Source organism: Ciconia boyciana, chromosome 6 (genome assembly GCF_034638445.1).
Source record: "Ciconia boyciana chromosome 6, ASM3463844v1, whole genome shotgun sequence".
NCBI classification, from domain to species: Eukaryota; Metazoa; Chordata; class Aves; order Ciconiiformes; family Ciconiidae; genus Ciconia; species Ciconia boyciana.
The window spans coordinates 31,630,980-31,643,433 of NC_132939.1; the positions used below are offsets into that span (position 1 = coordinate 31,630,980).

Here is a 12,454-nt window from a genome sequence, read left to right on the forward strand (position 1 = left end):
TCCAGTTATTGGAATGAACATTGTTCTCATGGTTAGAAATACACCTATAAGTCCTAGTTCTGCTTTGGACAAGTTACTTGGATATCAGTTCTGAAGCTGCAGTTTTCTCAGGTGCAGAAAGAAGTTGGTATATGTCCTTAAAGAGCTTTGGCTAATGCCTGTTCCAAAGCTCAGTGAAGCTCAAGGGAAAAGAGCACTGTTATTTTTGTAGACTTTGGTCAGTCTTTCCTTTGTTAGAGTAAATCCGTCTGAAATCTTTGTTTGAAAGGCAAAGGACAGTCACCAGTTCAAAGACTGGAGATGTCACTCAGGCAGAAGTCCTCCAGAACCCCAGGGGGAATTTTTCTAGAGCATGGCTCAGTATCTGACCCACCATTAGCTCAGGGAACAGATTTTTTGACAGCTCCAAACTGGGTTTGTATTTTTTTGTTTTGTTCAGTGCAGACCAGAGAATGCAGGCAGGGACGGGGCTAGGGTGCATGGGCACCGGAAGCATGACATGCACATGTGTGCACATACACATGCCAGTTCCTGTAAACCATAATGAAAAAAAACCCAAAACTCCAGATCTGGAATTATGAGAAGGTGCAGCCTGCTCTTATCTCCTCCACTGGCCAGTTTGCAGGAGGTGCAGTGGGAGGAACACATAGGATATTTCCCTCCCCTCCTGGAGGCAGACTAAGTAAGCAATTGCCGCCTCTGAAGAGTGCTTAGCTGAAACTTTTTCTCTCCCTTTCCTAGGATATACTGAGGGAAGGATCCTTGCACTGCTCCTATTCCTAAGTTATCCAAAGTAGATTTAGTAATGTCTTGCAGTACTATCAGAAAACTCTTTCTATAGTAAAATGCACTGGTGGTGCAGGTAGAATGCACCACCATTTTCTATAGTAAAATGCACTTCTGGTGCAGGAGACAACAGGTGTTTTGCCAGCATTAAAAATACCCTGAGAATGTTTCAGCTGCCAAAACTACTGGGGTAATCTGGGACTGCTGAATGTGGTTTACAAGCTGAGAGTTGTCTCAGGTTCTGGGCTAACCCTTCTTTTGTAGGTTGCTTCATGACCACAGTTGGGTTTTTGTTTCAGCTGAAAATTCCCCATTCCTAAGAGATTATGCTTTGGCAAAACTAGCTTTCCTTTGTTTTTGCTAATCTGTTTACCCAAGGAATTTCTGTTCTTGTAGCATCTGGTTATGAGTAAGGTGCTGCTATTTTTATCCTTTTGAATGCAGTCATAAGTGGGTATACATCCACTATATCCACAAGTAATGTTTTGGCAAGAGCATCTGCTACAAAGACAGGCATAGGTAGTCTTGTATGGATCTCATTGGTGTCTCCACACTTACAGAAGAAGTCATCATAACAGTGTTAGGGCATCACACCAGGAACCAAGAGGTCTTAACACTTTGCCTTTCTCAGCCACAAGCTCTCTGGACTACCTTGAGCAAATTCACTGTGCAAATCTTTCTGTCCTTACTTCTGATAGCGAACTGTTTGGCAGCTTATCCTGCAAAAGAGGATCAGTGTCATTTCTCCTGCAGGGCTGCAGGGGGGACTAATGGTGGAACATTCTTCACAGAGAGTCTTAAGTGAAACAAGCCTCCTGCATCTGCATCAGCCACCAAATCTGGTGCCTTTGTTATTCTGAATTAGAATAATCAGTGCGAAATGAAGCAGCCCTCCCCCCCATATTTGCTCTCTTCTTTCTTTATTTTTATTAGCCCATTTAGTGCTCCCTTGGGTCTCTTTGCATCATCTGTTTCTTGTAGCATTATGTTGGGTCAAAGCATCCCTCTACAGTTTTAGCATGCCTGTTTTCAGGCTATACACAATGCACTTATGCCCATACTGAAGGGCTCTGAAAATTCTCTGCCAGCCGCCCTAGTGTCTGTCTTGTGTGCTGTATTCGCTGCCATTTACTATCCCTAACCTGAAACACTGTATAAAGACAAATGGCAAAGCTCCAGGACCTCTTTTCACTTACAGAGGGCTTGAAAAACAGAGAGGAGAGTCAGGATCTCAGCATATTAACCTGGTTTCTTGCTGTCCTCTTTGTTAAAGGAGTCAGAAAACTGCATCTCATGATAAACAGTTCAGGGTTAATTTCACACAATACTGCACATAACTCCCTCCTTCTTTTCCCCTCCTCCCCCCCCGGCCTTTCACAGGAGCTTAGAGTTATGACTCTCCTACACTAATGAGATAAACAACATAACTCACTGCAGGTTCTGCTATTTCCTCTATAAGCAAATGGTTGGAACCTTCTCTGGTTGCCCTATAAGGCACCAGAGAGAGAGACAACTGAGCCACGACTGAAGACAGCGAGACCTGTATATGCATTATTTCCATATGCACTGCAAGATTGACTGTGGAGGGGCTAGATTCAAAGTGTTCAGAACTGACCCTTTCCTTGCTGCCCCTCCTTTGTGTAAACAATCAAAGATCTACACTTCATGTGAGCCAGCACAGTGACAGATGGGGGTCAGGGTGGAGAACTGAAGGTAGCATTTGATGGGTTTGGCTCAAGTGAAGGTCTGGTATATATTTTAAGTTCATTAGATGGCCGTGTATTAATGAGCAAGGGTATTGTGAATAGGAACAGAGAGCTTACCTCAAGGGGTGCAGAGATGGATGTTGGATCATCCATCTCCTATTGATCTATCTGCCACCTAGCATGGGCTGTATGTCCTCTAGGGAAGAGGCTTTCCCACCTCTGTCTTTTCAAGGGTACCTGCTTTGTTTCTTGTTGGGCTTTCAGCATTTCTGGTTGGCTTTCACTGTCCTGGCTGAATCCAGAACTGCTGATTCATATAAGACCACTCAATAATTGAACCCACATTAACAGATACTCCCTCAAAACTGCAGTAGATCCTTGCTCCTCTCTGTCCGGGACAAATGCTCAAAGCCGTGGTGCTTATGTCATTCAAATTACTCCTCTGTGGAGGCCTGTGCAATGGAGGGCTGATCCTCTGTCCTATTGCTTTGGTCTAGCAACTGCCATTTCAATGTTGTGAGCGAGTTCTTGCACAGGACCTGCTGTGAAAGGGTGAGGCTTCTTGCCTCCACCTCTTTAATGACTCACATCAGAGCCAGGCACAATCCACCTCATCATAATAGCAATTGTTTGCAGTGGTTAATGTTTGCAAAGTGCCATGAAGAAGTGTGTCCAAACACTGTAGAATTGCTAGTTATTCACATTTTTATTTCCAAACCAGTCCCAAGTGCCCCGCTCTGAAATTGTCCTTCTTGGGTGGGCATAATGCCCAGCAAGCTGTGAAGCAAAAAAGCATATGAAAAGCCCCAGTTCAGTAGCACTCTGTGCCCTGGAACAGCCAGGATCTCTGCGAATACTCCATCGCTCGGCCATAACCAGGCAGTGTGCTGTAGATGCTCTGTTTATGCACCAAGGCCTTGGAAGTAGGTGGAAAGTGCTGGGGTCTGAACTGGCATTCCCAACAGTTGAAATATTTCAAACCAGGAGCTTAGGCTTCACTTCCAGAGTTTGATTAGCCCATTCTTGGAAAGCCCACCATTCTTGAGGTGAATAATTTTATTGTGTCTCCCCTTCCCCCCCCCAAGTAACAGGATATTTTTTTTTCATTATCCTCATTTGGTTCAGCGAGTCAGTTTTGTTCCCAGTTTTGTTCCAGTTTCCTGGCTGCTTCAGAAGGGATAGCTGAGAACTCTTAGACCATCCTGCTGCCCTCAAGCTGTTGGCACTGCCTTCAGGTTGTCCAGCTGTTCACTGTTGTTACAGTTTCAGATATGATAACACCACTCCTGTCCTCTCTCTTATGTGGTCTTACCTGTTTTCTAAGGGCAATGAGTCTGGAATTGCAGCTGCGCTCTGTAGCCCCTTCAATACTAACAGTGACAGCAGAAGGACAGAAGAGCCAAAGCAGAACTGGTGGATAGAGAGGGCAGGGGAAGCAGGGGAGAGAAAGACATTCTTCCAACTTTTCTGTATCTTGCTGGGTATTTCTGTGTGTCATGAGTATCTGGGGCAGTTAAGGATACTTTGAAGCACTTGGCAGCCTGATTCTGTGCCCGTAGTAGCGATGCATTCACGAAGCCCTGCTGTGTTCTGAATACAAGAGAGCAAAGCATAGCTTGAACGTTGGCTAAGGGGTGTCTGCCAGGAGAGCCAGGGCAGCTCAGAAGCCAGCGATGCCAACTGTGATTCAATGGAGCATGCAGTAATATAAACATTACTGCTGTATCTCCTCCCTCATTCAGGACGTTGGCATGAGGAGGTAATAACCAGAATGAAGAATCTGTCTTGAAACAAAAGTCCAGAATTTAAGCAAAAACAGAGAGTCCAAATAGCCAGACCTCAAGGATCTTGGTTTGCTCCCACCTGAAAGACACACATTTCCTGAGTTGCTCTATGCATCAGGGCCTTACGATTTGCATGTTGGAACTTCATCTCTTCTCTCCTAAGGGGCTTTCTCTGCCCGTGGAGGAGGCATCACCCCTGTGACCCAGGAGAGTCTGAAATTCTATTTACCCTGAAGAAATCACAAATTATTTATGTGCAGCTCTGGTTTCAGTGAGCTGAGTGAAGTGTATAAGTGAGACCTAGATTCTCTGTCGGCCTGATCCCAAGAGGTGCTGAGGAGCCTCAGGAGCACTGGATGCCTTGGGTGTGTAGTTCTGCCTCACGATTTGCAGGATTGAACCCTCCAACAAGGAGATGCTGGAAGGGCAAGAACAAAGATGCTAGAGACAGTGCTTGTGGTTTACAAACTGAAATGTGATTATATTTATTTTTTGCCTTTAATCTTTAGGCCTGGCCCCAGGTCAGCTGTACACGTACCCAGCACGTTGCTGGCGCAAAAAAAGGCGTTTGCATCCCCCTGAGGATTCCAGGCTGAAGCTGCTGGAAATTAAACCTGGTAAGTATTTGTTTGCCTCTCTCTCTGTGCTGCAGAGCAGCTGGCATACATGCAAACCTGGCATTTAGACCTTGGACTTTATCTTTGCCCCTCTCCAACCATTTCTCTTTGCATCTGTTACATCTTACTTGATTTGCTGAAACAATAACCACCAAACCCTCTGCACTCAACTCATCCCTTGCAGAAATGTGTACAACTTGTACTGAATGCAATAGGAGCTGAATTTACCTTCCGTAGGGGTGAATCCTGGCCTCTATTAGCAAATTCATAAGGATGTAAAGAATCAATGTATTACTAATTATTGCCTCAGTGTGTTATTAATACAAAATCTCACTCTGGCATCTGCTGCCTAATCTTTGTGAAAAAGACCGCTGTGTGCATGGAACAGTACACTGATAAGATTTTTCATAATAGGGCTGGGGACCAAGGGTGTGACCAGATTATAAACAGCAAATAATAAAAATTAGTGAGCATATGCCACATTTGTATATGTGTGTATGCCTGTATGTGTACCTTAGTCCATTCTTCTTTTGTTCTCGTTGTCCTTGGTACTCTTCCCTCACAATTAAACTATGTGAAGCGATGAGTCTGGATGCTGAATGAGTGACTGTAAAGCAGATGCAGAGGAGCTACAGCTGTGTCAGGTAGAGCATACTGTTGTGTATTCTTCCCTGCAGTTAGTAATAAAGGCTTGCTGTCTTTGAGGTCAGCTATTATGAGAAAGAGGGAACACACGTACTCACAGCTGTGTGTGGTTTTTAAGAGGCGAAACACTGCCAGTATAAAAAGTACAGGAGAAAACCCCAAAATGTAAATTAAGAATATTTAAAAGCCTGTTTAACAGAAGAAGGTGTCTGGGAACTCAGCTATGCCCAGCAATACTGATGACTTTGCTTCTCTGCAGTAGTTGGTGAAGGGAGAGGAAGAGGTGATAGAGACGAGTTCTAAACCCAGTAAAATCAGAGGCAAAATTTATGTTGATTTTGGTAGAAACAGTTTTTGAAGGTTCCCTACCTTCAATACAGGAGATGTCAGCAGACAGCTGACTAAGAGGAAGAAATGCCTGTAGCCACTAAGCTGGGGTTCAAACCAAGGGCAAAATCTCAGCCAGCAAATAGAACCAGACCTTACAGCAGAGCTGACCAGAAAGAACTGGTGAAATCAGTCAGGTTACACTGATGGAAATGAGACTGGACTCTATGAAGAGGACTCAGACTTTGTGATGATGCAAACACTGCTGTGCCTTGGTAATTTAGGAAGGTAAAGCAGTAGTGTAGATTTTGACTCTTCTTTGTTTGCGTTATGTTTCTTTGCTGTACTCACTGAATGCCAAATTAGTGCATCCTGCATGCCACAGGGCATGAAAGGCAATTACCACAAAGTTATCAGATAAAGAGACCTCAGCATGTCTGTCTCTGTGTTGTTTTCCCTACTATAAACATCTCTTCTGCATCTCAGGAGTGCTACTTTTGTTGCATTGCCGGTGGCAGCCAAATAAGGCAAGTTATATCGCTCTGCCATTTAAATCTATTTTCCAACCAATTTCTATCTAGTGATTAACTTTCCTTATCAGTTACACCACAAAATAATTTCACTCCATCTGTGCATATCCAGAATAGACTCACTAGGCAAAAAAGGGATTTTTCCCTTCTCTGATTTAAAAGTATAAAACCTATGGAAAACATTGGATCTCCATTTAAAGGTATCTTTTGACAATTTGAGAAGAAGATAGTGTAATTTATTTTCAACATGGACAGCAGAAATACTGTATGTTTTGGAGCGGGACACTGTGGTAAAGCCTAATGCTGAACCTAGGAAGCTACCTTATGCTGACCTCTTCATTCCTCAGTTAAACATTAGATGATTGTGTGGGGCAAAGATGTGGCAATTTAAGATCCCTTAAGATGCACAGAGATGACAACTGTAGGACATCTAAAATAAATATGGAAGAAATCTAATCTAAATGTTCCATAGTTTCACTCCACCTAGGGCTTGGACATCCTAGTCATGGCTTAGAGCTGTTCTCAGCTAGAGAGTGCTTGTGCTGGGTTAATATGCGAGTAGCTGATTTTTGTATAGGAGACTGTTGAATTGGTTATATGTTATATAACATATGCAAGCAATGCAATTCTACAATGCCAAATTAGGGCTAAACCATAGTTTTATTATGTTTTACATTTGTTAACTGTTTAGAAGTACTTCTAGTGAGACTGCCACTATAACAAACACTGAAGGTGATCTTAGCTCCAAAAGCTGTCAATCCAGCAGTCAATGGGATCAGCATCAGGGTGTGTGAATACTTGCTTGGACTGCATCTGGGCTTTCGGAGTGGCTCATTATAGCAATAAGTCATATCCAGAAGTTCAAGAGTTCTACATAACTTGGGAGATACATAGACCTAGGATTTTTGTTTTGGTCAGTAAACCAATTCAATAGCTGGTCAGTAAGTAGAGTCAAGCTATTGTCTTGCTAGCAGTTCAATGGTATAATAAATCATTTAGTAATAACATAGTATTTATAGTTACAACCTACTTTTGCAGTGTTGGTACCTTGCAGGTTTAGGTAGTGCATGGCCCAGCTCAGTGAGTGAGAGTTTCATATTTGGTGATACCAAAACCTAATGAAGAAAACAATCATGTTCCAACAGTCTCCTGGTTTTTGTAAAATGCAAGTGCACTATAGTGTTTTTCTTGGGGTCAGTTGCTGCTTGCTTCTTAATAGAACATTTACTTTTATTGTCCTGGTCTGTTGCTTTTATTTGGTTTCAGTTGGAAGTGTTTGGTTTTAAGAATAGTTACAGCCAAAGTTGTAAAGATCAGAATACTGGAATAGGTGTTGCTGATGCAGCCTTTAGATGTCTGTTTTCCTCTGCCACTGTACTCAGACTTACATGCATGGAGTGCCCTAGTAAGTTGGTCGATCAAGCGTCTAGCAATGTTCATGTTAATACTATTTCTAAGCATCCTCCATCCCATCCAGTAGCCTGTCCAATAGATATGCAGTAGAAATAAAGTATTGCCAAAACTTACTTATGATAACTGCTTCAGTGACAATACAGTCAATATTATTACCAGACCTTTAGGAATTACACTAAGTGTTCCTGACATTTATTTTCACATCGGCTGGTCTTCACCTTTCAGTGGTACATTCATATCATCAGAACGAAGTATTACGGCTCAAGTGCAGCCAAGTTTTCATCGTTGTAATGGATATGAGCTGTTACATGAGTCATTATAGTGTAGCAGTCAAGACTCCTATGAACAGTGGTATAGATTTGAAGCAAATCCCCAGTCATGGGCAATATATTGACATGTTGCTAATACTGTGATTTTCTAGGTGCGGAGTGCTAAAGTTATTAGATGTCAATATTCTCATAAAATTCATGAAACTAGACTTCTGTTCAACCAAGTATGGGCAAACCTGATTCTCTGCAGAACTGGGCAGTGGTATTTGCACAGCACTTCAGCGTGGAGCAGTGGGAGGGCTGGAAGCAGCTCGTGCTTCCACACTCACTCCTCAGCTGGCTGTTCTCCTGTCCAGTGCAAGAGCAAGAGCAGAGCAGAGCTTCTGTGCATGGGAGGTCTGTGAGTCTGGGAATAGGTGAGGGAGAGAGTTGGGCTGGGCTGGGTAGCCTGTTCTTCCAGAGGAATGGGAGAAGAAGGAGAATTTCCAAGTCTCCTACCACCACCTTGAACTGCAGGTGCCGTGAAGGCAAGCAGTAGGGTTCTGGCCCTCAGTAATATCAGAGCAGCTGGAAAGATGAGGGTTACAAATGGAAGAGATATCCCTGATTACACCCAAGGCCCCTTGAAATCTTAATTGCTCCTTGTCCTATATACTTAGTGGTTTTGTGGTTCTGGGTGGTATCATGATTCTGTGTTGGGTCAGGTATCAATATTGTGGAAGTGGTATTACCTACAGTAAACCCTGCTGACAGCCAGGTATTACCCAAGCTTTGCAGCTATGCAGATGAGAACAGATAGGGTGCGTATGGCCAAAAACTCTGGTGGCATTTAAATTGGTAGTGTCCTACTTCAGTTTTACAAGATGGCTAAATATAGATATGTACATACATACACACAGAGCTTTCATTTCACGTGCTATGTAAATGTAAAGAATATGACTGGAAAGCTTTTGTCTCAGTTCACTGCTGCCTTTTGGTTTTGGACTGAAAGCCAACAGTGAGGTCTCACAGTGGGCAGCCTTCCCACCCACTTGGAGGGTGTGGAGTAGAGTCTGTGTGTGCTGCTACTCTGGTGAGAATGAGCTGGTGTCCTGTGCTAGTGTCTGTCCTGTTACTTATCTCTGGGCAGTCTACTGTTCAGCTGAACTACAGAAATGGCGGGGTTTTTTTTACCAGCTGTTGAAGAGGTAAAAGTAAACAGAAGTATTTTTTATTTGCTATGATGAACCATGGTAGAATTATTTGAGGCAAATACCAATAGCAGATTTTTAGATGCCACTTAAACAATGCCTGATCTGTTTTTAATCTGACATATAGGATATACCTATGTGAGCGTGCTTGTGGATGAATGAATGGAATCATTACAGATAAGCTATTATCTCTTTCAACCATCTCAGTTTACCTTGTAGAGACTGTGTCTGATTGTACAAGGTACTGTCTTTCTCTGGGAAGCGATGAGTGCCCCCAACTCTTGTGGAAGATGCTCAGCATGTCTGTAGAGGTCAGTGCTCTTTAAGATGGGGCACTTCACCAAGATAAAGTTAAGATGAAATTAAAAAAGCAAAGGACAGAATTAGTGTTAGTATCACTTACATGATAGCATCTAGAGACTCAAGCAGCATGTTAGACCACCATCCTGGGGATCGCTGTGAAGGCTTCTTATACTCTCCGCTATAGTCGTATACTATAGCAGATCTTACAGTCCGAATATACAAAACATAGTAAAGGAAGTACTTTGATTCCAAAATGGAGAAATGAGTGACAAAGATAGTAAACTACTTGTGTGAAGGTTTAACTGGAGGTTTGTGGTAGAGCTGGAAGTCGAACCCAAGAACACAGAAAGAGCTCAGTTCTCCTGAGTTCCATATTCTTTTTTCTTTCCCTGGTTGCTATGTCTAGTGTCACCCAAAGATATTAGAGCCTAAAAATAATTCAAAACACTAATTCCATGAGAATTTCCCTTTATCATTTTTCTCAGATAGGCCAATTAATATTGGCTAGTTTCACTTTTGATTTGAACAATTTCTACACAATCACACGTTGGTTCTTGTTCAGTACTACAAGACAGCAGTGTTGTTTTGCTATGACCACTGTAAGGAAAGGCACATTTTTTCTTAACAAAACGTTTTGCTACTATTTAACATATATGGAAACTTCTCTGTGATTAAAGGTTAGGTTCCTGTTATATTATGAAACCTGCCTATGGCTCCTCTTTAAGATTCATTAAGACTGCCTTAGGATCAAAACTGGCAGAATAACTCTGGTGCCAAATAAGAGTACTTCTGTAAAATTCAGATGAATTGGATACAATATTCCTGAAGAGGGCTATAACATCAATGTATCGGTTGTTCAGGCTTCTGACAGGTTTCTGCAGATGTGAATTTACCAAAGATACTTTTGTGTAGAGCTGCTTTTAGTTTTTTTAGTTGTTCATGGCTTTTATAAACATTTGCTTTCACAAAACCTAAATTGGGGGCAGATATGCCACGACAGCCAGCAGACAGGAGCAACTTTTCTTCTCTGATGGCTTGGTCTAGATTCCTCACATGAGATGGAGTTCAACAGCCTGTTACCAGCTTCCGTGACTTTTGCTGTCTTCCCTCCAAAATCTCGAAATTAAAACGTTTTTCAGAATGTGCTCTCTATTCAAGCACTTCCGCATTCTGAAGTACTTTGGCTTTTAAAGGAACTCTCCTCATCTTTTCTAGTATATTCTTTAGCACTTTAAAATAGCACTGATTTTAGTGTTTTGGCTTGGTTTTTTTTTTCCTTTTCGCCGGCCTGATTCCCCTGGCAGGTGTGTCCTTGTGGCCGGGTGGGAGATGGGTGCTGCGGCTGCCTGCTGCCGTTCCCGGGCTCCCGCAGGCGCCGGCCGGGCTGCGGGGCCAGCAGAGGGAGCAGCGAGTAGCGCGTTGCTTGCCAGGGCAGGGCCTGGCCCCGGTTCGCACGAACCGGAGCCGGTCGGGAGTTACCTCCGCAGGAATGAACGGAGCTCTGTGGGTGTAAAACTGGGGTAGGAGAGGGACCGAGCCTGCGCCACGCGTCAACTTTTTAAGAGATTTTCTTCTGCGGCAGGAATAGCCTGTTTTTAAATTATTATTTGTTAGAAACAGGATTTGATTTTGGTGGGTGGTGCCAAAGCAACAGCCCTGCAGTGTATTTAGGTCAAGTGTTAGGCAAATACTAGGTCAAATGTCAAATAACTCAACATCACAGAGTGTGGACGATGACGAGCTTCATACTTGAAGAAGCTGCATGACCCACGTCAAAGAATTTTACTGAGCGATTACACGTGGATCCTGTAGTTTCTGGTTGAGCTAGAGCAGATCTCATTTTCGCCTGTTCCCATCAATCTTTATTTTTGGCACCTCATGTAGAAGAAAACAAAAAAATATTTAACTCTTTGTGACAGGGAGGGTGCGAAATTTTCAGTTCTCATTTGATGTGTTACAGTGCACATCTGCACGCTGGCCATGCTGAATCCTGAGGCTGGTCTATCGTGTACCTATATGTCATATTTCTGTAGCACTTTGGAATAAAATGAAGCTTTATATTGTGAATCCAAATCTGGGAGCAGGAATGCTGGAAGGTGTTAGTTTTCTGGTTTGAGTTTTTTTTAGGGCTAGCTAGGAAAATTCAATGTGTAAGAAAAAGGAAACATTCATCATGGCTGTAGGAATCCCTAAACACCCAAACTGTTTTTTTCCTATCATTTCTTCCTAGCAAATTGGGAACCCCTCTTGCAAATGGGAGGAAAAGTCATTTTTTACCAGCTCTAGCTTTTATTTATACCAAAATAAATACTGATTTCTGCCGGGCCTTCTCTTTTGGGCTTCTTCTCCAGTAAAGAACCTAAGTGTTGGCCTAAATTTAAGTATGTGTTTATTCATCAGCTAAGCCTGCAGCTTACAGATGAGTCCATCAATGCTACTGAATCAAAACAGTAGGTTCCAATTCTCCACTAATCTTGCCTTCAGATTGTTCACAGCAGGACATGGCACCACAGGCAGGAGCTGCTGCTCTGTGGCACTTACACATCCAGCTATGACTCGGTTTAGAAAAAGTGACTTTCTGTCACCAAGAGAAAACTCAGCAGTGTGGGACCTCCTTGTGAATCAGCTTCTTCCTTTTACACACATATTTAACCAGACTCTATTGCATCTCATCCGCCCCCTTTAAATTGTTCCTACAACAGGGACTTTTGCTGGTCCAAATCTCTGGCCAGATAAAGTTTGCTTTCCTTTTCTTACATGGCACTAAGAATACCAGAGAACCTGTCCCTTTCTGCATGTATTCACTGCTGCTGAATCATGATGTAGAAGTCCTGCAGTGAAATATCTTTGTCCCATTGCCAGTCTGCAGTAGAGGTGCCAACCT

General features: G+C 42.9%; 1 protein-coding gene across 1 annotated transcript in view; it reads left to right on the top strand.

Moving 5' to 3' along the window:
* Positions 1–12,454, top strand: part of DPF3 (double PHD fingers 3) — a 161,726-nt gene that overhangs the window by 70,418 nt on the left and 78,854 nt on the right. The window contains exon 3 of the mRNA XM_072864539.1: positions 4,786–4,893. Coding sequence (XP_072720640.1) covers positions 4,786–4,893 — 108 coding nt within the window. The remainder of the gene's footprint in view (positions 1–4,785; positions 4,894–12,454) is intronic.